Here is a 27,355-nt window from a genome sequence, read left to right as displayed (position 1 = left end):
TCCTCTGAAGCTATCATTAGCTTCTGTCCCAGATCCACCACTTACAACGACTGCAGAGGAAATTCTTTATGGGGCTAGAGTTGCCATTACATCGGCGTTCGTTAAATAAAGCCTTGTATTAAAGCCCATGGACCCGATTCATTGCGTGGAAGTTTTTGTTCCAGTTCAAATGTCGTGTCATTGTCAGTGAAAATAGGAAATATTTGTTTCATGTGTCTTCTCCCCTGATGAGTATTCATTAAATAAAGAAATGATACTGTAGGGAATGACATGTGGTTGGAAATAGTAAGAGTGGATTAGATTCATTCTGTAAATTGCATAGTTGTTGTCTTGCCCTTTTTTCACTGTAGTCCAGATTCGATCCTTGTACTCACAATCAAATCATAGCTCAGTTTCTTATTCATCACTATTTCAATTATCTCCTTTTTCTTTCTGTTTTTCCCACTCCACAAAATCATAATCAAGTTCCGAGGATCACAGGTTTGCAGTGGAGGCCTGGGTCTACATGGAAGCGTTACGTGGGCCATGTCGTTGCGTGATGACACTGAAAGCGGCTGTAGGGGAGACTAATGTCACCCCCTTTCAAGGTTATAAATCCACCACTAGTTTATCCACAGCTGCTGCGTATTCGATTACGTTCTACTTTTGTAAAACCAGATCGACAAGTTTATTTTAACTTGTTTATGTATTTTGAACGGATTTTTTTTTTACCCTTTCCAAAATTTCGTCTGACAAACTTAAAGCGGTCTGTCTATAGTCAAAAATTCAAAGGAGTATTATATGATCTAAAATTATACATGGAAATTGATATCTATAAGAGTAAATAAATTAGTACACCAACCAACTGATTTCTTTAAACTGTCGTTTATATACTGTAAGAAATATTGGACTTCAAACCTTTTTCTTCGTTATCCTCAATCATCGATACTTGAGCGTTGAGTTGCGAAGCACGGGCTGCATAATGCACTCGCTTCACCTTTGGATTTTTATGCCTGAAAATGTTAAGTAAATAGTCTTCCGCTAGACTTCTTTTTACCTTGAAATTGGAATCATCAACTCCAAGTATTACTTCATAGAGAATCGAATAGAAATAATTCTTCACGGTGCGATGATTTCCCATCAGTTCGGATCACATGCCATTCTCTTGAGAATAAGATTTGTATAAATTGTATCCATATTCATGTGTCTTCTTATGTGCACTATTATAAATAAAGAAATGATACTCTAGGGAATAACATGTGTTCGTCCGAAATGGGAAAATATCACATCAAGACAAATTTGTCTAACCCAAAGAATTTCACTCAATGCCACGATTCGAGCGATATAAAGTTTTGAGTAAAATTCTATTAGGTGGAATTTCCTTGGTCAGCCACTAAATTTTCCTATTACAATCCATTTGCAGTAGTCTCCCTCGCAGCCGTGTTTAGTCTCGCTCCATTCCCCTGTGCGAGAATAACAACAGCTACGAGGGAGACTGCAATAATCGCAGTGCACTGCAAATATTTAAAAAAATAGGTATGAAATTTTAAATAAAGTATGATTTTATCAAAATGACTAACCTTTTTATCAAAACTATGATGACTATCGATGTTACTATTATTATGACAGCTGCGACTACGCTAGCAGCAACGGTAATGATCAACAGAAATGACACTGGTCCATCCTTTAAGTCAGTACCCGTCCCTTCAAAACAAGAAATAAGAAACCTATGAAAGAAAAATCTCAAAAGCTGCAAATTGTAGATATTGTATCACTAGAAAACATTTAGAAAAGATTGTGCCATGCCATGACCGTAACGTTTTGAAAGAATCAGGAGCAAAAAAACCGAGTTTTGCGAATCCACTTCAAGTTAAGCTAGGATATACGACAATGCATGCATGCATGTATATGATTATATAAATTGCTAATATGCAGGCATTTGCAATTAGGCAGCATTTATATGAAACGTACATTCTAGCTTGATATGACAATCTCAACGATATAGCCAAGGACTAATTAATGGACTGTGCACTGCCTCGCTTGTCACAGACAAAGGTTTCGATGCGAGGCGTCGCGCATAATGCCGCAGTGATTCATGAAAGAAAGAAATAATAATAACACGTAGATTTGTTTGTGATAATTAAGAAGATAGCATTATAGCATGCTATGAATGGTTTGAAACGTTCAGCTAATGACGTGCATCGATTCCGTGCCTTGGCCTTGTCAGGCTTTTTTTCTTTCTTGTTTTAATAAAATAAGCACCGATAAAAATCATTAAACAATGTCCTTTACCTCTATGGCCTCTTATAGTTATTGGTATGCTAAATGGGCCTGGACCAGCCACTGTGTACCCTCGAATACTGACGCTATACGTCACATGATACGTCAGGTTGTCCAACACGTGGGGAGATTTGGTAGCATTATTTGCTTGCGAAGATGTTAACGGAGATCGCTTGCGTCGCAACTTCACAGGCTTCCATTTGACCTCGTAGGCCACTATTTTTCCATTAGCATCATCTTGAGGTATTTCATTCCAAAATATATTAAACTTGCCACTTGCAATCTCTGTAGCTGTTACGTTTTCTGGGGCAGCCGATGGTTCTGTAGAATCGATTTTTTTTTTAACTTTCAATTTCCATCGAGCATCAGAAAAAACGTTTTGCCTCATGAACATTGTTATTTTTTATCTTGACCTATTCATGCCAAGAGAATTTGAAATGATCCACAGTAACAATTTTAGTTTTATAACATGCATTTAATATTTGGGTTTTATTTAATTGAAGTACTACATGGTACACGAACATCATTTATTGGAATAAAACAGCATACATATAATTATGAAGATACGTCATTACACCAACCTGCTTGTAGTGTTGTAAACGTCACTGTCTTGCTCCATTCACTTTTCCCAATCTGACTTGAAACCATTACCCTTACTGTATAGTTAGTATAAGGTTTCAAGTCTGTTAGGTGATAAGTACTTAGATTTGTTAGGTATCTCTTGTGCCAATCGAGGTCAATTGAATACTTTGTGATGTTCCCTTGGTCTGCGGTTATATTAGGTATTATCATTACAAGGGCTGAGCGTGAAGATGGTTTTATTTGGACGATAGGTGGATCGAGAACACCTGCATCAAGAAAACAACAAATAACCATACGAACTGCAAATTATTTAACAATTATTCGCCGAAGGCGAAGTGATTATCGGGGAATATTTACCGAGACGCGCAACGCAACAAAGCGGCTGGCCGCCATTTTGGATTTTCGCTTGAGGTGATTCGTGTGATTATGTGAGTTTCTTGACCAATCAACGCGCGAGATTTTCGATAATCACCTGCGTATTTTTACTTAGTATTGATATTTTTTGAAATTATTGCACTCTCAGGATTCTATTTAATAGGAACTATATACAGTACTTTACAATCACACCTGAAATATCGTACAATTTTCCGTTACGATGGAATAGCGTATTGGTGGTCTTTGAACGAAGTGTTTCTATGACTGCTATGACATTTGTAGGTAAACACAAAGTTTTCAACGGCAAGTGCCTATATACCATGGAATGTCGTGGATACGCGGAGCACGGAAGTGTTGAGTGTTCTAAATAATGAATATAGAATATAGACCTATGAATATAGTAGTAGTGCGTGTGGAGCGGACCTCTCGGAAAAGAGAGAGAGTTGTAAAATATAAGGCTTTATGAAATAACTGTTCTAAATCTCGGGTACTGATTGGTTGGGAGCGTAATAAGACATTAACATACCTAATACAACTGTTGTGACACTTCGACGTGCTTGTAGCTTTCTGTACGAGCCATAATCAACTTGACATATATATTCCAGGCTGCTACAAATCTTATTTCGGTCAAAAGCTTTTCCACAAAAGTAGTTTTCAAGAATATCATCAGCTGACGTGTAGTTTACACGTAGTGTGGATATGAGTATTGATCCTGTCCTTACTGTACCGATGGAGTAACTTGTAATGTCTGTATCGTTATGATACCATTTGATATTCAGTCCTCCATCAGCTCTACACACCAAGTCTATATGTGTTTCAAATCTTGGATCAAGCTCTCTGTCGTAGGTAAGACTAGGCGTTTGTGGACCTATGTATGTAAAAAGACATATATTGAAATTTTCCCTGGGGGGGAGGGATAATCTTGAACCCTGACCCTGTTCCAGAGCAAGGTCGCTGAAAACCATAACCTTTTCCGGCATAGAGGAGAGAGCGTGATTTCATATACCCTGTTCCAGAGCGAGCGCGATTTTATATACCCTGTTTCAGAGTAGAATCACTGAAAACCATACCCTGTTTGGCGGCACGTACCCGTATAGCAAATATAGGGGAGTACCCCCCTCCCCCCGGGGAAATTTCCCGATATAAAATGCCATATAATAATCTGACAGTCTAGAGTTCCACTGTTCCAGCAGTTTCATTATCGTTAAAAATTGTCAAGCAATCCAAATCGTATAAAATCTTTACATGTAAGTTATTCATAAAACATTGAATAATTAAACTGTAATTGAACTGTCTATTTCGAGCAAAAATTTTTTTCTTAGTCAGACCACGTGTCATCTTGAAAATAATATTTATTCTTTGTTTGAGTTGTATCCATTTTGTTCATGTCTCTTCTCGTGTGCAACTGATAAACGAAGAAGTGATACTCTAGGAAATTACACGTGGTCTGAAATCGGAAAATATTCGTCCAGTACGTTGGACCTATAGCTTGCGAAGCGGATTGGGTACGAAGGGGTGAAGAAGGGATGAACTATATAAGGGACTGGGGAGTCCTAACTCTCTTAGGCTATAAGCTACACGGTTCAGTAATTTATAAAGACAGTTCCAAAAAAGAGCTTATCTTTAAGAATCTCGAGGTTTTAAACCTGAGTTAAAAAACATACGCACAATCGTCATACCTTGTATGTTTACACCATAGATTTCTACTCTAAGGGCGTTTGCCTTGTTTTTCTCGACAGGATAGAACCGTATCATCTTGGCCTTAAGAGGTGAAGTGAAGGTATGCTTGATGATGCTAATACTATCTCTATTACCTGTAAATATCTTGATAAAAGAAAGAACAAATTGAGGAAAAGATATGCAACGTTTTTAACTAAAGGTTAAGTGTTACACACTACGATTTCTCGTGCAACTTGCCTCGGAAAAAAATTGCTAAAAGCTGCAGACATGATTGCAACAATTAAAGAATAAAAGTCTGGATCGAGGTAATGGCAGAGAAAACATATCAGAAAAGAGCGGCCCTTGATATTTTTATTATTTTGTATTTGGAAGAAGTACCGAAACAATTTCATTCTCCTTTTCCGATTGGTTACAACGTTTGTTGGTGCGCTATTGACAAATTGCACGTTCTGATGCCACAATAATTTTTTAAAGAAAAATTTAATAGAAAGTAAAAGATAGTTCTTCTCTTCTGCAACATAAGTTTGAAAAATATAAAGCGAGCGTATGACACACATGTATCGTATCGTATAACCTGCAGCATTTGTTTCTCGAGAGAAGTTATATTAGACGAGAGAATGTAAAGTGCAACAGGGCGTTTGGTATGATGGGGTCATTTAACTACCACTAAACTAATGCTTCGCGAATTTTCTTTCTTATTTAAATTTGTAATCCTACTTGAGTATTGTAAGACAATTGGTGCTGATTAACTGAAAAAAAGAAAGTGTGCAAGGGATTCTGGTTGTAGAGGTCAATGACGCCAGCATGTAAATTCGAAGGAAGGCTGTCTGTTAATTTGACTTTCCTACACTAAAAAGAATTATCATTTGAAAGTGCAGTAGAAGAAGAGCAACTCTGTGTAACCACTTTTATCAATTCTTCTACTTTTTATAGTTATATTTTACATACCATTATAGCTTTCGAAGTTTTGTTTTTCAAAAACTGCCATGTACCATTTAAGCTCCAGCTTATTTTGTATTTTCTTGTCCTCTCGTCACCGTTCGGGTCACCTTGTGTAGCTACAGCACACAGGTAATAAATCTTGCCAAGGTCTACTTGTAACCATGGGTTGGCATCTCTGTCACTTGGTCTCCAGGAGCTGTTACCAAGAAGTCTGGCTTTGTGTGCAGACCTTGTTGTGCTATGAATAGAACTTGCTGTTAACTTGTTGTCAGGTATGGTTTGATTGTTCGAGATACCAACACCCTGTCTTGTGCAGACCGGAGCTGTAGAGTTAAAATTCATGTTATTAAATCTGTTGTGATGACCTACCGACCGGTGGACAGATACGATTGGAAATAATAAGCAATTATCAGGCGAGGTTACAATCTCGTACCCATAGCTTGCGTTTCTTCTGGCCTGCGGCAAAGAACGAGGGCTCTGTCATAATCCATTTTTGGCGCATGCGCAGTTTTCCGGAAGTGAAACATAATCAATGAAAATCATGCTTGCAAAGAGAGTTCTGTGTTTACTTCCGATCAAAATAAGAATTAGAAATCTGGAAAAAAAAAAAATTTTTTGGCAAGTCTTTTAACGTATGCATTCTTATACCGGAAGTCCAAGAAATCATGGTCTCAACTGAATGGATTATGCCAGAGCCCTCGTTCTTCGCCGCAGGCTCTGGGAACGAGATTGGCGAGGTTAAGCAAAATATCGCGATTCGTTAGTGGTGAGCGAGCAATTATTTGCCGATGCCAATGATAGTCATTAAAATTATGTTTTCCGTTTTCTTTTTGTTTGTTTTTTGGTTGTTTTTGCTACCATACCACATAACAAGTCACACAAAAGCGAGCCATGTTGACAAATGCAACGTTACCGCGCATGCGCAGTCTATTATTTGCAGCAAAACTGCTTTGCACCGTAATGCGCATGAGCAGATTATTATTCGTACCTAGTTATTTGCAGTTATTTCAGCCAATCAAAACGAAGGGAAAAAATAATTCGAATGAAAATTTAATATGATAACTTGCCTTTTGAATAAACCTCAACTTTACATAAACCTTTGTGAACGCCTCTACCCTGGATTGTTAAATAGCGTCCAATCATGATGTGGCTTAAAACAATGTAATGACGGTACCCATCTTTACTTTTAGGATGGCCATAAATGATACTTGGATTGAAAGTACCTCCTTTATTGTAATTATTTCCTACAAAAAATACAAAAGTAAAAGTCAATTAAATATGTTCACTTCCATGCATGTGACATGGGCAAAAATTCTATACAGTATGGCGGATGAGCATGCGCACTTCGCTCGTTTCTGGTCGAAATAAAATGGCCGCTTCATAAGAGAATGATTGGTAGAAGATAGTAAATTCGAAATTATAAGCTTCTCTAGTGATAATATATGGCTCACCACTACACATCTAGAAACTGTCATATCCTATCTAACTTTAAGTAGATCGTAAACATTCTTTACTATAATGCACCATTTCACGGCCCGAAGCTCGTAAAATCTTTGAAAATTGCTCCCCATAACTGCCATTTAAATCACAGAAATCCTGAGTAGCACAAAATCGTTTGTTCGTTGCTACGTAGGATCAATCGTTGGACAACCTCTATACATCGCCACTCAAAGTTCGATAACCAAACATCATTTCTAAGTAGTTTTTCTTCCATAATACCAAGAATCCATGCGGCCAAATCCTTTCAAAAACTACATAAATAGTAGGAAGACTCCATCTTTTTGAATTTTTCCGAAACAAAGACAAAATCCATACAAAAACTGCTCATATTCGAGTGTTAGTTTCATTGCATCTGCCTTCTTGTAACGGCAGCCATTTTGACCGTGAGAGACTGGTTATTAAGCATATTCTGTTAAATTCCACTCACTGGGCTTTCTGTGTCTGTTGATTTTTAACGTTTGGGCTTCCTGTGGTATATAATTTATATGGCTTATGACCCAAAAAAACAGCTGTACTCAATTCATTCAAGCATTTATAAAATGTATTCGACACGTCTCTTCTTTCCCTCTTGCATGAGGTATAAGGTTCTTTCCCTCTCGCATAAGGCGACAGCGAGAATTTTTGCGCCCGCGAACTAAATCGCTGGACTGTATCGATTTTTTGCCCATGTAAATTATTTATTTTACAAAAAAAAAAGATAAAATAATTATCCAAATATATTGAAACTTATTTAGAAAATGTAGATCTTGCGTATATCTCCAAAATCCAAACTACTGCGTTTAATAAATCAAATTGTGATCTTTTATGTGTAATCAGCGCCATATATAACTGAGACAAGATACCTAATGGAGCTTCTAACCCATCAGAGGACTTATCATGACCCCTGTGGAGAGGGACTCCCTAGGCTATCTCGACAGCAGGGGTTGGGGGTAAGGAAGGGGATGTGGAGGCTCCCTTTTCCCACTTTTTACCTTTTGCATATTTAGACTGAAGTTGATGAACTTTACAATAGTGCTAAACTCCAATACAAAAAATCTGTCCGCCTGTCCATCTTAATGTCTTTTGCAAAATATTCTCTTATATTTATCAGTATTAGCAGGGTGCATTGGCAGGCCGTATAACCAGAGGCATTATAGCCGAAATGTCATCAATGGTATATATTAGTTCATTTGTGATAATTAAAACAATACTTACCGATTTGAATCTGAAAGACTTCCTTGATGTTAGGGATTTTGAACAAGGTATGTATGTAGATTTTGTACACTGGTATAATATGGTCCAGATCAATCATCAACCAGGTCTTATTATCTTTACGAGCCGCATTCGCACATCCCGTTTCGTTAGTTTTGTTATCAACAACATTAATTTTAAGACCAGAATTTTCTATGACAGAAAGATACACACGATTATTGTATCACTGTATTAAATTCTATTGGGCTCATGTCAACGTGGAACTTCACATGAGCCAAAGCTCATTACAATAAAAAGACCGTCTTGTCATTCATTGTTTCAATTAGGTTCGGCTCATGTGACGTACGACGTTTGCACCTGTTCCTTTCTGGTTAATTGGGGTGAAGATCAGACCTTTTGCGAAATCAAGACGGCAACGTTGTCACAAGGTTTATAGCTGTTTGTGTAAGATATATTATGCTTTAAATATTATAGGACCGCGATTCATTCAACCGTAAGCTGCTTTTCCATATGACATGATATACAACAGATTTTAAAATATGACCATTATATTACCATGACCATATATCTCCACCTCACACAAGGAAAGCTGATGATACGGTTCTAGTTGTCTTATACTGACATATCTTCCTTTCATTGGTGGGCTACAGACGATGGTTATACTGCCTGCTGGTATTATACCATACTGACCACCACATGTGGGATTAGACGTTGGAGAAGCGCTAGAGTCACCTAAGAAAAGACCAATTGTTTTAATTATTTATTAATATTTTACATCAGAGTGAATGGTTAATAATTTCGTGGACATATCACCAGTGCTTCCTCCTTCGTTATGAGGGAACCCAACAAGCCAGCAAGCTAGTAGGCCAGCAAGCCAGCAAGCCAGCAAGCCAGCAAGCCAGCAAGCCAGCAAGCCAGCAAGCCAGCAAGCCAGCAAGCCAGCAAGCCAGCAAGCCAGCAAGCCAGCAAGCCAGCAAGCCAGCAAGCCAGCAAGCCAGCAAGCCAGCAAGCCAGCAAGCCAGCAAGCCAGCAAGCCAGCAAGCCAGCAAGCCAGCAAGCCAGCAAGCCAGCAACCATTATTTGGTTGGTCGTTAGTTGGTTGGTTGGTTAGTACCTGTTCGATTCGACTAACTCTTTCATACCAAAGCCCAACTATTAAAAATATCAATTTTTCTTTCTTACCAATGCGAAGCTCGAATGTAGTATTCCACAAGCGAAGACCCCATTGAGGATGTGTCCTAGTGAACACTGAAACTTCTTCCACTTCAACACTCTTACCAAGATCAACACGCCACCATTCCCTATCATGCCTTTGATCACAGAGTGTACAGGATCCACTCAACCAATTACCATCACGGTTACCATCAACAGCTCTTGAAGCAATTCCATTTTTACTGGTGCTAGATTGCTTCGATATTTTATATATTGCGAGGTTTTCTGTATGCAAGAAAAAAGCGTCTTACTTTAAATAAGCATTGAAATTTATTTATAGATTAATTTCATAGTCCCCATGTCCTAGCACAAAACCAACAAAAATTCCCTTTGTTAAACGAAAAACTCTTGTCGTGTGAAACAATTCAGTGCTTTGTTCCTGCCCTCCAACATGGCTGCAGTGAAACCTCCTCGGCATAGAAAGAAAATAAAAAGGAGAATTTTGATTCCCTCATTTCAAACTTTTGATTTTACACTAAGGACACTTCGAACCATAAATACTTCGAGTATTTTTTCCAGGTTATTGTTTCCTGAATTTTCTACTATTTAACTACCTCTAAAATTAAGTATCGAGTTGAAAAACACTGATCAAAATAGTTTTTTTTCTAATCGATTGGAAAGGGATGATTTAAAAAACTGTGAAATTTTAACTACTCGCCTGATTGCATTTGTATTCCATATATCTCAGCTCTCATACAAACAGCTCCGTGGTGCATCATGGGTAGGATACGTAGATATCTGGCAGTGATTCCGTGATACAGAATCTGCTTGACGATCCCTGAGCCATCAACGTTACCATGAAATATCTGGAAACAAGATTCATCAATTTAGAATTCCAACAATTTCAATAATACAGCAATAATAATGATAATGATAATAATAATAATAATAATAATAATAATAATGATAATAATAATAATAATGATAATAATAATAATAATATTATTATTATTATTAATAACAATTTATTCTGCAATTATTTATAAGGTTCTATCAAAATACATTAATTACATTTCTCACTAAGAAAAAAAAACAATTGCATTTTGCATCTTTATAAATATATACGACGTCTAGATTATCTCTTCACATATCCTACAATAAAAATATATCTATCTATAATAATAATAATAATAATAATAATAATAATAATGACATTACATTGCATCATACGTTGAAGATGACGTTTATGATGGTAATGATATTAATGATAATTCATGATGATTAATGCAAGTGTTGATGGAGACAATATATAGTTGATTAGTGTTGATGATACAATGATAAAAGCTACCTGTTGTGTATTGCTGTTATCCTTGTATTGTTGATAAGTCTTTCCATCATCAGAATAATTAATCCGAAAAGTCTTGACCCGCTGTTTCTTCTGATGGTCACCCTGTGTTGACACAGCACAGATGATGTGGGGGGTCCCTAAGTCAATCTGTAAATAAGGGTTGTCATCATTTCCCATAGCACACCACGGTGGTCCATGAGTGTAGTTTAGTCTGGCCTGGTCACCCGCTATCCCTGAAGATGCTGTAATCTTGTGAGCTGGTGTGATATTATTCTGCATGCCAAGAGCGTCATTCCCACAATCAAAACCTGTAAAAGTTAACCACGTGATCAACTGTTTAATGGTGCTCATTGAAAACCACAATCAAAACCTACAAAAGTCAACCACGTGATCAACTGTTTAATGATGATCATTGAAAACCACAGTCAAAACCTACAAAAGTCAACTACGTGATCAACTGTTTAATGGTGATCATTGAAAACCAGTCAAAACCTGCAAAAGTCAACCACGTGATCAACTCTTTAATGATGATCATTGAAAACCAGTCAAAACCTACAAACGTCAATCACGTGGTCAATTGTTCAATGTTGCTCATTGAAAACCATAGTCAAAACCTACAAGTCAATCACGCGATCTAAATCGATGCTGTTATCCAATGAAATTTATCCAATAAATAAGATTTATCCGTCGGATAGCGCTATCCACCCTTCGTACAACTGGGGCCAGCTAGTTAATTTGACACATCGTAATAAACGTTTCCCAGCCACAGCAACAACAACAAACAAAAAATACACGTAAATCAAAACAAAAAAAGTACTAGGAAAAAAATATACGATTTACATTACGAAATGGAATTATGAAAACAATAACGTTAACGGGATGACAGCATGTAAGCAGTGGGGATCTAAATTAACATGATATTCTTGGTTTGCAATCAATCCCAAGAGAGCACAATAACAAAAGGGATGTCCGCCATGTTGGAAGATATAACAAAAGAATTCATTTAAAAATCTTTTGTCAAATTCTTCCAACATGGCGGCTATAAAGTATATTGCAAACGAAGAATAGGTCATAGTGGCGTCTTGAGGGCTATTTTAATCCCTTTCCTTTTCGAATGACAAACATTCTTCAAGTATTTTATTGGCATATCATTCCATCGATGCACACTGAGTTCGTTTAGTTTGCCATCGTGAGAAACATTGCTTACGGCTAATGAAGAAAAAAAAACACAACACCAATCCGTATTATATTTTTGTTATTATGATAGCATTGAATACTTTAGTTTCGAGTTATCTTTTGCTCAGGGTTAATTACCTCGATTTTGTGCAGAATATTCATGTGTTTCAATGAAGGTCCGTGGAATTTCAGTGTTTGTATTATTGAAGTTGAGCATTCTTTACTTTACCGTTGGCATTTGTGAATATTTTTACACCGAAAATGAGGCTAACCCTGTGTAAATGAGTCTGTAATCATATCAAGGAACACAGCGATATTGAACGAATTTGAAAATTTTCTATAAGAACTAAAGTTATAATTGCATCATATTTGTCAGCAATTGTATTTAGTTTTAGGAATGTATACACCAAGATACTGGGGTTTTTTTGTTTTTGTTTTTGTTTTGTTTTTTTGTTTTATACTGATTTAGTATACCTCGTACATTGACAAGGATGAAAACTGAAAAATGTATAACAATAAACAATATACTGTCAAATATGATATCATTATTACTAATACTGGAGAAAAAAAGACTTACCTAATACGTGTCCAGTAAAAAATATATAATACATGAAAAACACTAAGAAGTGAATTACTGGCATGTTGTATGGCTGGATAATCATGAAAGACTAAATAATATTTAATCACACAGACCCCTTAGCCTGAGGTTATTATTAACGGGGAAAATTAATGTTGAAGAGTTTTAGTTTCGTGTCGGAATTGGTTGTTTCTTTTTGCAAAATTCTATAGAAAATGAAATGTTGTTATACCGTTACGAACCATTTGGACCTATTATTGCAATATATGCTATTTCAAAATAAGGTTGTATGGGCGAACGGCGAATGGCGAACGGGTATTGGCGATTACACAACCGAAAGGAAATGTGGTCTGACATACGATTTAAAAATAAAAAGCGAGGCATAATTTCGTCACCTAGAAAAAAACACTACATATCTTAACAATAACCTCTTTATTATCGAGGAGAAAAATAATAAGAAAGACTAGACATTCTAGCTAGTCTTGGATCGTTGAATGACCAAGTCTAGTATTAGCAGTTCAGAGGTCATGAAAATGAAACTGGGTCGCGGAGTTCTCTTTACGGTGCCCTGCGAGCAGAGGTATTTTTACCAGCCAACCCATGGAGGGTCAGAAAAAAAACTCTGCTCGCAAGGTAGCTTTACGGCAGTGTGAGTAATTCATTTGTAGATTTTTAAATGTAAAATTAAAGATAAAGTTATTAGATACTTTATGAATTAGTTATTAAAGGAATAAAATTATTTGGGATTTTTTGTTATTGTTGTTGTTGTTGTTGTGAAATCCACTGTTAAATCCTATTATTTATTACTTATTTGTTTATCTAATTTATTATTTGTTATTCAATTAAAAAGACAAGTCGTTTCACAGCTTACGGCCCACATTCATTTGGGCTTCCGATTTCAGCTCCGACTGGCATATACTTATTTCAATAAAGTTAGTCACCTGAATTAAGCTATAAGCTGAGGCCGACAAGGATTATGGGTAGATACATTTTACATGTTTTAACCGCTTGATAACTGTTGATGGACTTTTGAATTTTTTACCAATTATAGTCTCATCTCTCCTGAGCATCCTCAAGCTGCAGTTTGTATCAAAAAAGCCTTACCTGTTGATTGTTTCCTATGTTCCTCAATGGTCTCAGCTTTCTGTAGGTTTTTGGTGACTAGCTTTACCGAAATAAGTATATACATGTAGATCTATTTCAAAAAACGTGGTTGTCGCTCGGAAATTTGAAATCTGAAATATGACACATAAAACGAATTGTGGACTTTGAGCTGTGAATTTCAATATGAAGAAAATGATGATTGTTTTGTCATTTAAATAGTAGTTCACAACAAGTTCATATGTAAATATACCACCACCTTTGAGCGATATCCTGCGTTGGCAAAATATTGTTCTCGGATTCAGATTTTTCAGATCTCCAAATAGTTCGAAATAGGCGTATCAGTAAAATAGCCCTTAAAATCTCGTAATAGATGTAATCGTATAACAAGTTGTTTTACGCAAAAAAGGCGCAGCAAACGCGCAAAATAACTTTTATCTAGACTTTCCAACAATGTTTCAACAATGAATTGGCTTTTTAGACAATTAATTACCACTTCCGGTAATAGCTGCATTTTTGATGGCTTGTAGAATCTTGGAGGTTGTTTTGATCTCTTGTTTCCTGGTTTGATATCGTGAAAATAGTCAAATGCAATAGTTTGAAGACTTATTTTGACATGTTTTGACTTAACATCCGCTAGTTGCCCCTCAGTCAACCGCTTGTTTGCCCCCCAGTCAACTCCAAAAAGTCACGTGATTGATAGTAAGCAATTCATACGTTTGACACTTTTTAATGTATTCGGCTTCAAACAATTGTACTTATTTTAACATAATTTTTACAGATAATATTAATTATTTTTCTGTTCTTTTATAGTAATCTTTCAGTCATGCTCAGTAGTTCAATTAATGTCAAGTCTAATTTGACAGCTAAACTTTTATGGTATTTACTTAACTTTGATTTTATTTGAATTAGTATAAATAATATTAAGTGTTTTAAAGGGAAAATATAAAATCCATTTCTATGCATATCAAGCATAGATGTCAATTTGAGAGTAGTTTCCAAGATTGACTCTTTTCTTTCCACAAAAAAAAAAATCTAATTTTCGACTAGTTTTACGAAAAAAATGGGGTTCTATGTTTTTCCTGCACAAAAACGGACGGATTCAGGTCCGAGATTTCTTAAGCCTGTGTTTATTTATATTTATTAGAAGCTGATGCGTATTTGGATGTCTAAATATTGAGAAATGAAATATTATAAACAGCAACTGCCACCAAGTCGAACGTCAATCATAACTATTTTATAACATTTCTTTCTCGAGTTGATCCCGACTATGAACGATGCATTATTTTCACGAATAAATAAATAAATTCTGGAATCGAAAGTGGCCTTTGAACTATATATGAAATGTCGGGTTTGATTCCTGGACTCAGTATCACATCGGTAAGTTAGAGTTTGTTAGCTCTCTCTCTCTCTTGATTCGAGGGTTCAGTTTTCCTAGCCCAAAACTTAAACCGCGATAAATTGTTCGTGATAAATTTGTCAGCGAAAAAAATAACTTATGAGATTGTTAACTCAAACCAAGACTCAAAGGATTGTGACAAATTTTCTCAAGGAGAAAATGTTAATTATTATTAATAATTATATCACAGTTGTTGAACTGAATAAAAGTTTTACCGTCATCTTTGATCTTAGACTTTTTCATCTTTGGCTCTTCTTGCTCTCTCTCTTCCTCCGTCAATCTTTTGAGGTGCGTTGCAAGCTTGAGATATGCTCGTCCAATTCTCCATCTGATAGTGGTTTTTCAAAGCACTTGATTCAGTCGTATCGCACTGTTTCTCTACCGTTGGTGAATGTATATCTTTTGAGGTGCTTTGCAAGCCAAACAACTCTTCAATATCCAGGTCGAAATCAGGCAGAGTTCCTAAAAAGCTGTTTGGGGTAATGAATAGCTCTTCTTCGCTGTCCGCCATCCTTTTTCAATGCTGCCAGAGGTTCAGAGAACACTGCGACTCATCGTGTTCTCTGAATGAAATGCATCGATTCTTAGAACATTGCGTAAACCGAAACCACCAAAACGGCGTGCAAACACTTTTCGAAACTAACAATGGACTGAATTTTCAAAACCATCATTGAAGAGTATGATTGCCAAAATACAAGCGTGCACGTCTACTGAAAAAAAGCTAACAAAAACGCGGCTTTATTCAACACAATTCATCGAAAAGTGTAAAGGATTACGGCATTGAACAATGAAACTGGGATATTTAACTACTATTTAATTATGTATATTCTATACTTTCACATCCCCATAATGCCTCGCGTCTTTGGAGGGTAACCAATCAAAAAATGTCCCAAATTGAATGGTTTCTTAATTGAATTTATACTTTACCTGCTTTTATCTGTACCGACAATACTGATTATCAGTTTATTCCAAGTTATTTTTGCGTGTACAGATCATCAAGAGTTTTGGTCTTACAGAAAATGTATTGACTTACGAAAAAATGTTTAAAATTTACCTTAAACGTCTTCAAGCTTCTATCTTTTTCTGTTTTTTACTTCTTCAGTTTTATTTTTGGATACCAAACAAGGTATTGTCAACATTGTCTGATGAGCCATCAGCAAAATAAGTGGGTTTTTACCCTCTGGTTACCCCCCAAAGACGCAAAGCATTATCGGGATGTGATCGGGAAAGTAGAGAATTCAAGGAAAAGTTTCGTGGAGGAATTTTTTAAAATCTTATTTTATTTATTTTTGATGACGTCTCGTGAAAGCCAACAATTATCTTTCCCAGACATACTTTTGACTCAAAAGATCAGATTCTGAAGTATTTTTGACATTTTACAACTTTTGATTATAAAATTTGTGGCAACAAGTTTACTCCAATTTCTAGTCCACGCTTCGACGCCATCAGGCATATATGGCTCAAGAATGAAGATATTAATTGATGTCTTCACTCTCTTGATAATGATGTCTGATGGCTTCGAAACGTCAAGACAATTGGAGTAAACTCGTTACTACAAATTTTATATTATTTTTTTAAAGGCGAATTATTTAGTAGTTCGTATTTTATAACTTCTTAGGAAAAACAATTCGGCCTGATTTTACCTTCCATTACATATTTGAACCATCCACAAAAAGAGTGAAAAAAATATATAAAATATTCTCCAACATTAATAGTTCAAATTGCTTATAATTCCCATCTCATACACACCTTATATTATCAAACAGGGCGACGAATCTTAAAACATCATTCGCAAGTGATTGCTTCTAATATATATTGTTTAGAAGTAATTAATCGAAATAAGTCGAGGTGTTGGCGATGATTACATAACTTGCAATACACGGCACATCAACACGATCATTAATAATGTTTATAAACTAACATGGGTTGGTATATTTTCATTATAAAGAGCTCGCACAGGGAGTTCCACGACCAAACAAGCTCCTCTCCTAAAGAAACCTTGAACCATCACATTTTATTTTCTTTGATCCAGAGGGAAATCTTGAAATATTTTCAGTACATTCGGTGGAATCTTTTAACTGTAATTTTCGCTGCAAAGTAGATCTCAAACTCGAAATGCAAAGGTTCTGCTCTAAAGAAGTTATTGCGGTGCAAGAAGCCTGGACAACAAACTCTTCTAAATTAACTCTCAATGTTCCCCCAAGTGATGATGAAACTACAGCTTCGACTTTCATACCGAGAAATATTGAGATGGAAGACAAGTTCCTAGAGAAAGTAAGTTTGATTTTAGCTCAGTTTTAATAAATGTTGTACACTTTTATTTATATTCGATTTTTACGAGCTGCATTGAAAAATACATCACTGAAATTTGGACCTTGGATCATCGGTTTTTCATGGCACGAAACCAGTAAATGTTAAAAAATAATATTTTCTACTTAATAGTGGAGTTTTTTCTTACATTGCAAACTTAAACAAATCATTACTGAAGAGCTGGTTTACTTTTAGAACATTTTTCAGGATTTCATTTTTTATATTTGATTTTTATGAGCTCCAATATATCACTGAAATTTGGACCTTGACAAGCGAAGTGGTTTTTCATGGCACAAAATTGGTCAATGTTAAAAATCAATATTTCCTACCTAATAGTGGAGTTTTCTCATTACTGAAGAGCTGCTTTTATATTATCTGGTTTTATATTAAGTAAATTTATTTTTGGATAGTTATTAAAAGCCTGAAATTTTCTGGTTTCTAGGATATTATCAGATGGGATCGGAATCTAAAGTGAAAAAAATTTGCACTGTGAAATGCACTAACCCACTAATGGCTTTAGCGTTATATATTATCTATTCCAGTCTCTTCTTCTTCTTTCCAGTGTCTTCTTGTTCGTTCTTTTGACCAATTTAGATTTTTTCTTCTTCTTCTTCTTCTTCTTCTTCTCCTTCTTCTTCGAGTTATATTTTTTGTTATCTTTGATCTTGTCCTTTTCCTTCCTCCTCTATGTCGTCGTCGTTAAAGTTAATATCATTATCAAGCCCTCTTTTAATAAAGTACACACACTATTTCCACCAGAACTAATTCTTACACCTCATTATTTGATAACAATAATGACATAATCATTCAAGTAAGGCGAAAAGTAAAAGAAAACGTACGAAAACGTACGAAAAAAGAAAGAAATTAAAAGATAAAATAAAAAATAAAGTATTCTGAAGAAAATAGAAAAAAAGTTGAAGTATGTAGAAAAGATTAGAAAGAATATTCTATTTCATGTTTGAGCCATTCAGTAATTTATACTTTCATGACTTTGTCTTTGATTTACGCGTTAAAAAATATGTTACGTAACAAAAGTTCCTCTCATTCGAAGTTAAAAGTAAAATCTAAACTAGTGAAAAAAAAGTGCCATGAAAAATTATATGTATTTTTAATATTGTATATTTCTTATAATGAAGATGAAAAATTTTGGGAAACATATTTTGGAAACGAAAAAATAAAATACCCCCTTATTACGTAAGCACGACTTGTTCGATTTTTCTTATTTTTATTTCATCCATTTTTAATCAAACTTATGCCTTTATGTACCCAATGTTATTAAAAATGCTTCGTTCATTATTTACCAAACAAATCGCCTACGTTAAAGCTCAGCTTGAGTGCTATTTTTATTCAAATTGTTTTTTTTTTTTTTTGTTTTTTTTGCATAGGAAACAAAACAAAATGTAATGAAATGTTAATTCCAATGCAATTTTTTAATTAACTATGAATGATTTTATTTGAATTATAATATTACTGCTTCCTAAGGATATTTCTGCTAGTGCTAACAGCAGCATCCTTATGTAGAACAAATTAAAGCGTCTACAAAAAGTCTTTATATGGAGTCAAGCCACACTGCTGTAATAAACTCAAGCATTTTTAATTCCAAAATCTCTTCATTTCTTGTAAAAACGGATTAAATTTAATTATTGAACTTCGAACTTTTGACTCTTTCATGACCCATAGGTTTAAGTAAATAATGTCAGGACTCGAAGGATTAAAGAAAATGATTTACGAAGGCAAGGTGCTTTGTATAAAATAAAGAAAATGTGAACGTTTAAATAAAAATAGCCCGATCTTTTAAAAATTAGAACGAAAAAGAAGTAATGTAAGTGATGTCATTAGGAACCCCCCACTACCTCTTTTTCTATGCATTTGGATTGGCTTTAATGTTTATTTGACATAACAAGGTCAAGCGCAATATCCAGAAAGCTGGAATGCATGAAATGGAAGCTATGGATGAAGCGAGGGTTGATCTCATCCTTGAGGAATGTCGTAGTAATGGTGAAGATGCTGCTTTGTTCTTACTGACCAAATGGAATTACGAAGCACAGGTATTTGTCTGTCCGTCTGTCCGTCTGTCCGTCTGTCCGTCTGTCCGTCTGTCCGTCTGTCCGTCTGTCCGTCTGTCCGTCTGTCCGTCTGTCCGTCTGTCCGTCTGTCCGTCTGTCCGTCTGTCCGTCTGTCCGTCTGTCCGTCTGTCCGTCTGTCCGTCTGTCCGTCTGTCCGTCTTATGTAAATTATCTATGATGATTCTTCTATAGATCCATCGTTTCCTTAAAATACTTTCCTCGCGGGGAATTTGCAATTCCTTAGAAGATAAGCGTGGTCAACATGGCAACACTCCTCTACACCTAGCAGCAATTAAGGGTCACATAACTATTACCCAGTTTCTCGCGGTGGAATACCCCTCAATGGTGATGCGCGCCAATCTCCAAGGGGATCTTCCTGTAGAGACGGCCATGCAATATGGTCATGATGAGGTGGCTGCTTCTCTTATAAAAAAGATGAGTCATTTAAGGTATAAACAAGAATTATCCCAAGAATTACCCAAGAATTATCATCCTCACTTAACTGCGCATAGGCTTTCCAAGAATAATGCGCATTGTTTTTAGAGACGACCTGCGTAAACAAAATCTCGTTTTTTTCTGTACGCAAAAGAATTTGTCAGGCTTTACGTGCTACAGGTGGTAACAATTAGCCCGCAACAGGTGAGTGCAGAGCGAGAGCACGCGCAGTCTGTCTTTGTCATGTCGCAAAGAATATGAAACTGAATATAACAGACCACTAGCGTGGGTGCAATTTTCCCATTTCAGACCACGTGTCATTCTCTAAATAGTATTATTTCTTTGATAAACGTTTAGGTACTAAGAAAATATATGAAATGACTTTTACAAGAAGTCAAGTTAAAATGCATTTAAATATATGATAATGTATTTGTTTAAGTATACTTGTTTGACTTTTTTAGCGTACAAGAGCTCTTTAGGGCATCAAAAACGATAAAAGCAAAGAACGATTTCGTGGAGTTGGTGCGTCAATTCAAGATGAAGGTAAGCTGGAAACGAACGATAACATGAAGACACAATTTTATTCTTATCGGTCTCATTGTACTCACGCATGAGAATGGTAGAAGATCTGGCTGAGCTCTTCAGAGAACTACAGCAGCGCAAGGTAGGGAAGGTTAGGGAATAAGAAAATAAGAGCAATATTCATTGTCATGCGCTCCGTAAGACGTTCGCTCATCCACCTTGAGGCAGGTTTCCAGTCCTTAATCAATGGGCAATGAAAAGTTTTTTACCACACTCGATGTTTTATGTTTACTCAGTACAGACCTGACCACGTGTCATTCTCTTAATAATAATAAGGTTCTTTGATCGAGTAGCCATACTCTTGTGTCTTGTCATACGCAACCGTTAAACATGAATGAATGTCACATGGTCCTTAGATTGGGGAGAACCGAGAACTCAGTTGTCGTTCTATCCATTGTAATAGGATGTGATTAATTGTATTTTTATGAATACATTACATCAACTGCTTGCTACGTAGGCTCTCCCATCCAGAAAAAAACATTGCGAAACATTGCGCGTAAACTAAAAAGATCAATATTCATCTACCACTTGCAACGAATAGTTTCATACATTAGACATTTATTGAATGTTAGAAAACCATTCTCGCCATACTCGATGCTATGATTGTCCCAAAATGGCCCTACCCTACCAGCCTTCATTACCACAATACAACAGTTGGAGAGTGGCAGGACCTTGAAGACCACCCAACACACATTGAAGTCTGCTGGGATCTGCTCGATGTGGATAAGAATGGACGTCCGCCAAGCCATCCAGATTACATCTACTGTCCAAAGTCGCCATTTTACTACCTCACACGACAGTGCCAGACTTTACAAAAGGTTTGGCTCTCTTTCTTCTTGATTGATTTATAGACCTCAAGTATGATGAGGCTTTATAACTATGTCAAAAAAGGTTGGTAAAGTTTGTTGCATATTGCATGCATTCCTACCAAGCTTGAAATGTTTTCAAATTGGTATGTAAATAAATGTGTTTGGCATGACGTGCAGACAAAGGTTCAAATTAAAGACAACCCTTCTTCTTATACTATAGAATTTAAAAAAAGTCCTTATTTTTGTGATTTCTCGCGCTGATTGGCATCACATCCCAGTACAATTTTGGATTCTTGGAATGCAGCATGAAGCTTGCAACAAAACTTTCACGACCCTGTTCTTTAAAAAATTTCATAACTGACGGAATTTTTCTTTTCACATCTTTTAGGATTTAATATTCCATCCTGTTCTCAGGCTTGTTTCGGAAAGGAAATGGGAAAAGTATGCTAGATTTTGGTTCAGGTAAATAATGATCTAAGGTCCACTCCTGTTGCTGTTGCTGTTGCTGTTGCTGTTGCTGTTGCTGTTGCTGTTGCTGTTGCTGTTGCTGTTGCTGTTGCTGTTGCTGTTGCTGTTGCTGTTGCTGTTGCTGTTGCTGTTGCTGTTGCTGTTGCTGTTGCTGTTGCTGTTGCTGTTGCTGTTGCTGTTGCTGTTGCTGTTGCTGTTGCTGTTGCTGTTGCTGTTGCTGTTGCTGTTGCTGTTGCTGTTGCTGTTGCTGTTGCTGTTGCTGTTGCTTTTGCTGTTGCTGTTGCTGTTGCTGTTGCTGTTGCTGTTGCTGTTGCTGTTGCTGTTGCTGTTGCTGTTGCTGTTGCTGTTGCTGTTGCTGTTGCTGTTGCTGTTGCTGTTGCTGTTCTGTGGCTGTTGCTGTTGCTGTTGCTGTTGCTGTTGCTGTTGCTGTTGCGGTTTGCTGTTGCTGTTGCTGTTGCTGTTGCTTGCTGTTTGCTGTTTGCTGTTGCTGTTGCTGTTGCTGTTGCTTGTTGCTGTTGCTGTTTCTGTTGCCTGTTGCGTTGCTGTTGCTGTTGCTGTTGCTGTTGCTGTTTGCTGTTGCTGTTGCTGTTTGCTGTTTGCTGTTGCTGTTGCTGTTGCTGTTGCTGTTGCTGTTGCTGTTGCTGTTGCTGTTGCTGTTGCTGTTGCTGTTGCTTGTTGGCTGTTGCTGTTGCTGTTGCTGTTGCTGTTGCTGTTGCTGTTGCTGTTGCTGTTGCTGTTGCTGTTCCCATACAGATGCCATTTTCATATACAAATACTAAATGTCTTTACTTAAGTCTTTATTTTCTTAGGTTTCGATTCCTAAATTACTGTGTGTTCGTTTTTCTCCTGGCTATTGGCATCATGTCCTTAGTGGCAAACCCGAATGAGGTCACCTTGATTGGGGTTTTCAGTAGAAATTATGTGCAGAATATCTTCTTTACGTGGTTATTACTCATGTCATTGTGGTTCCTGCTTGACGAGATTTCTGAATTTAGAAGGTCAGTGTTTCAGAGGTCAGTAGGTCAGTGTTTCAGAGGACAGTAGGTCAGTAGGTCAGGTCAGTCGATCATAGGATAGATACATAATTTCAAACCAATTGATATTTTCATAAGATTCCTAAGCAGGCGATATTTTTTCTCCAGAGAGCCCAGCCAGTATATCAGAGACTGGACGAACTACTGGGACATCTCAAGAAACGTTATCCTGATCATAACAATCTTCATCAGGATCACCGAGAGTCATAACCCACTCTTCTGGTATGTTGCTGTCTTTGCAATCTTCATGAACGCAATGGGGATCTTCAAATACTCATTGGTTTTTAGGTAAGGAACTAACCAATAGAGGCTTTGCACCATCACGTGCCAGCGCCCAAAATAGAGCTTGGACTGCCTGTGGTTAGATAGCAGAACAATAAAATCCTTTTGCTCTCGTGAATAGAGTTATTTTTATGTAAAATGATTGTAGTGTTCCTGCAATCCAACATGGCTGTCGTCACGCGTGATGGTACAAAGTATTATTATTTTCTAATTGAATCGTAAAACTAAGCTAGACCTGTACAAATTAGTATGTGGTCAAGGAACAGAGATGTATTTTCCGAATGAAAAAAATGTACCCAGTTTACTAATTAATTAGAAAAATATTTCTTATCTTTCAGTTTCACGTCATCCTATACGCGTGCGTTTGGTCGAGTTATTTTCAAGGATATCCCTCGCTTCACAATCGTTTTTATCATCGTTATGTTCTCATATACTTTATCGATCATTGCTTCATTGAGAATCAGTCAACCTTCTATGGATCTAGGCAAACTCTTAAGCTTCAGGTAGGTTCCTTCACTGGCTCCTGAATAGACCCTTTGCCAAAATGGTGGCCGCGAATTCGAATGAGTTAGCGTATACCCCCATACCAAACGTCTGTAAATTGGCCAATTTTCATTTAAAGTTTTCTCGGGCGATACTACACCTCACAATGAATTTTTGTAGGGTTACTAAAATAAAGGCGCTCTTTCCAGTGTTGGTATTGTTTTTTAATTTAACGTATTTTCACTTTTCGGCTGCTATTTTGACAAAGGGCCTATTTGATCACTGATCTCCTCTGTGCTGATCTAATTAATGGCACTGCTTCCTTACAAAATTTGATTGGAATTTAGCGGGTTAGCTTTTGAGGAGGGAAAAGAACCTGAGAACCTAGATAAAATTTTTTGGATTTTTTTTCTACTAATTCGTTTTTATTTCTTGTATTTGGTTTTTTTTTTTTTTTTTTTTTTTTTTGGTTTTAAAAAAAAAATTTTTTTTTCAGGGGGGTTGTTTATTTTATCTACCTTTAACTCTATTTAAAACAACGTTTTTCCCTGCAGTGGGTTTGGTTTGACTAGTGGTGAAAACACCTGTCTAGGACAAGACCTAGCCTGCATCCTTTGGTCAACATTGAAAGTTTGGGCTCTTGGAAAGCCATTACTAGAAGATACACATGACAACATAGGGTAAGTATTACCTACTAATCAGAATGAAGTATTATCTACCAATCAGAATGAAGTATATCTACCAATCAGAATGAAGCATTATCTACCAATCAGAATGAAGTATCATCTACCAATCAAAATGAAGTATCATCTACCAATCAGAATGAAGTATCATCTACCAATCAGAATGAAGTATTACCTACCAATCAGAATGAAGTATTATCTACCAATCAGAATGAAGTATTATCTACCAATCAGAATGAAGTATTATCTACCAATCAGAATGAAGTATTACCTACCAATCAGAATGAAGTATTATCTACCAATCAGAATGAAGTATTACCTACTAATCAGTATGAAGTATTATATTCTAAGATGGCGTCTATTTCGTCTCTTAAGACAGTTTTTCCTCATCCTTAAAATTGCTAATTGTAAATTGACATGCAAAATATTTCCAAAGTTCCAACCTCGAATTTTCTTTTTCTTTTTTTTTTTTTTACTTTTTAATTTGTTTTTTCTTGTCTTGTACTTTTTGAATTATTTCCTTTTATTCTCAAATTATGTTTTTGGCTTCTTTTTTTGCTACCTTTTTATTTTCTTCACTAGCCCATTTACCAGCGTGATAGTACACATAATGAGCATGACAGTCTCTGTAATCTTGTTCAATGTTCTCATCGCTCAACTGAGCCATACCTATCAAATAGTACAAGAGGATTCTCACCTCTCATCCCGGGCCGAGCTGATGCAAGCTATCACTACAGTGGAATTCCAGAGCAGGTTTAAAATATGGGTGAGTGTCTGTCTTTCTATCTGTCTGTCTGTCTGTTTAATCATCTACAAGTTTTCTATGAACTCCCATTATCCATTTGCTGTATTCTCCCATCCATCTAATCCACCCACCCACCCACCCACCCATAATAATAATAATAATAATAATAATAATAATAATAATAATAATAATAATAATAATAAATATTTATATAGCGCCTATCCAAATCTGCTCTAGGCGCTTTAAACAAAAAGAAAAACTACAAACTGTGGTAGGCTGTGAGCTTTGCTTGGCGCCTGTGGCTGTCGCTACACAACCCATACCACAGGGAAAATAAATAAATAAATGATACGAAAATAAAATAAATAAACACACACGCACGCACGACGAAACCACGACTAAAGGTCAGACTGTTGTATCGGGTAACAATCCCCTACTCTTACGAAAAATACAACAGGATCTTTTACGTACACTTTATCGGGGCTCAAGTGCAAGCAGACGGGACCTCCGGTTTTACGACAATACCCGAGAAGACGCTTGCTTGATGGATGTTGGCGCCTACGAGCTCCTCCACCCTTTGACAGGTCTTATTTTTAATCCTGCTGGGTGTCAAGCCACCCTCCTCACTAGATAGCCAGTGGGGAAGCCGGTTTGGACGCCGACGACCCGTCCATGTGGCAGGTAGTACTGGGTTACATGGTACCAGTAGCAAGTTCAAAAACCTGACCCCTCTCCCCACCCACCCACCCATCCACCTACCCATCCATCCACCCATCCATCCATTCACCATTCACCCATCCATCCATTCACCCATCCATCCATTCACCCAACCATCCATCCACCCACCCACCCGTCCATCCACCCATCCGTCCATCCATCAATCAATTGTTGTTATTATTTTTATTATTATTATTTTATTTATTACTATTCTCATGAGGAAAGAAAATTTGCCAAGTATAGTCAAATGACGCCATCATGCAAACGTCCCATTGAAATTAAACCTTGTCTTCGAGCTTTTTAAAAAATCTACTCATTTTCATGTGCGAATACACTTGCAGCAAGTCAGAGTTAAATATTATAAAGCGAAAGAAACTAAGACGGTTGAAGAAATGAAAGGTAAACCAATGCTTTGATAATTCCTAATGATTTATGTTATCCTATTTTTCGGTTTGTATAGAAAATCGAGTGCAATTCGGAATTTATAGGTACAAGTGGTATTTGATATTTTAAAAGTTTTCAAAATTTGAGAAATTTCAAAACATCACAAATATCTTTAAATTCAGAATTGAGAATGGTGCGATTTTTTGTTTGTAATACACTCAACAAAATTAAGCAACTTTATTGAGATTCTACAGAGTACAATTTGGATTTAATCAATATGGTTTAGATTTACTTCTCTTCTCCAGAATCGAGAAATTTTGTCGAGTGTATTACATAGACTGAAAATGTGCACCGTTGCGCACGGTTGCCACGCATTGTGGCTTTTTCCCTTTATTAGCAGTGAAGCAATTATTTGATTCTTATATTTGTCGGATTTTTGATCTCTCGGTCATCGTTACATTTCCTTGTTAGAGTATCTGGCAGAATACAGAGACGCCTTGCGAGACAGCAAGAGCTACCGCAATCAGCCGGAGAAGGAACTACGAACTATGAATGCTACGTTAGAACAGCTCAGGTAGGGGATGGTCAGCCTCCTCCGCAGGAATCTCCTTGGCTCTTTTTGCTTCTTGGGCTTCCTGTGGTGAGATGATTTTATTCTTAAAGAATGAGAACAGGGATGGTAATGAAAGAAAAATAGAAGAGAAGCGAAAAACAAGGAAAATAAAGGGAAGAGGAGAGGAGAGGAGAGGAGACAAGACAAGACAAGACAAGATAAGATCAATATAATATAACATAAGAGAAGAGAAGTAGAAGAGAAAGAAAGAGAACATTAAAGCGAAGAGATAGAAGATAGACGAAGAAGAATATGAAGTAGAAGATAACATAATCGCCTCTACGCGTCCTCTCCGCCTCTCACTCTCCTCGGCAGATCATCGCATCTCCTCGCTCGCCCATCCCAATCCCATCCATCTCTCCCCCTACCCCGCCACCCCGACAGCCTCTCCTCTCCTCTCGCTCATCCTCTCCCCTCCTCTCCTCTTCCTCTCCTCTACCTCTCCTCTCCTTGCCTCTCCTT

The 27,355-nt window shown here is 36.7% G+C and overlaps 2 protein-coding genes and 1 pseudogene across 3 annotated transcripts in view; 1 reads left to right on the top strand and 2 right to left on the bottom strand.

The window, feature by feature from the left end:
• The window catches only part of LOC116299411 (uncharacterized), a 28,076-nt gene extending 12,212 nt beyond the window's left edge, over positions 1-15,864 (bottom strand). The window contains exons 1-14 of one of the 2 annotated variants that reach the window (XM_031708068.2): positions 15,498-15,864; positions 11,030-11,337; positions 10,400-10,547; positions 9,712-9,966; positions 9,085-9,261; positions 8,533-8,721; positions 6,906-7,082; positions 5,845-6,161; positions 4,896-5,040; positions 3,743-4,084; positions 2,841-3,107; positions 2,272-2,580; positions 1,560-1,683; positions 898-992 (exon numbers count right to left, since the gene is read on the bottom strand). In XM_031708068.2, the coding sequence (XP_031563928.2) occupies positions 898-992; positions 1,560-1,683; positions 2,272-2,580; positions 2,841-3,107; positions 3,743-4,084; positions 4,896-5,040; positions 5,845-6,161; positions 6,906-7,082; positions 8,533-8,721; positions 9,085-9,261; positions 9,712-9,966; positions 10,400-10,547; positions 11,030-11,337; positions 15,498-15,525 (2,881 nt within the window). In that variant the 5' untranslated portion in view covers positions 15,526-15,864. Of the gene's footprint in view, positions 1-897; positions 993-1,559; positions 1,684-2,271; positions 2,581-2,840; positions 3,108-3,742; positions 4,085-4,895; positions 5,041-5,844; positions 6,162-6,905; positions 7,083-8,532; positions 8,722-9,084; positions 9,262-9,711; positions 9,967-10,399; positions 10,548-11,029; positions 11,338-12,782; positions 12,912-15,497 lie in introns of those variants that run through there. The other variant, XM_089037546.1, reaches the window with a different exon arrangement.
• A 1,424-nt stretch (positions 15,865-17,288) lies between these two features.
• LOC116299413 (uncharacterized) lies at positions 17,289-27,051 on the top strand. The gene is made up of 13 exons (XM_089037697.1): positions 17,289-17,556; positions 19,497-19,640; positions 19,851-20,107; positions 20,555-20,636; positions 21,248-21,493; positions 21,873-21,946; positions 22,762-22,950; positions 23,095-23,274; positions 23,607-23,771; positions 24,306-24,431; positions 25,017-25,200; positions 26,238-26,295; positions 26,752-27,051. The coding sequence occupies exons 1-13, from the start codon at positions 17,398-17,400 to the stop codon at positions 26,856-26,858; spliced, it is 1,971 nt and encodes a 656-aa protein (XP_088893823.1). The 5' UTR covers positions 17,289-17,397; the 3' UTR covers positions 26,859-27,051.
• Positions 27,052-27,192: 141 nt separating this feature from the next.
• The window catches only part of LOC148906239 (ATP-dependent DNA helicase Q1-like), a 5,603-nt pseudogene continuing 5,440 nt past the window's right edge, over positions 27,193-27,355 (bottom strand).

The sequence above is a fragment of the Actinia tenebrosa genome, unplaced genomic scaffold, assembly GCF_029948245.1.
Source record: "Actinia tenebrosa isolate PJP-AT-01 unplaced genomic scaffold, QUT_ActTen_1.0 PGA_scaffold5__44_contigs__length_20552954, whole genome shotgun sequence".
Taxonomy (NCBI): Eukaryota; Metazoa; Cnidaria; class Anthozoa; order Actiniaria; family Actiniidae; genus Actinia; species Actinia tenebrosa.
This window is presented reverse-complemented; position numbering and strand designations above follow the sequence as displayed.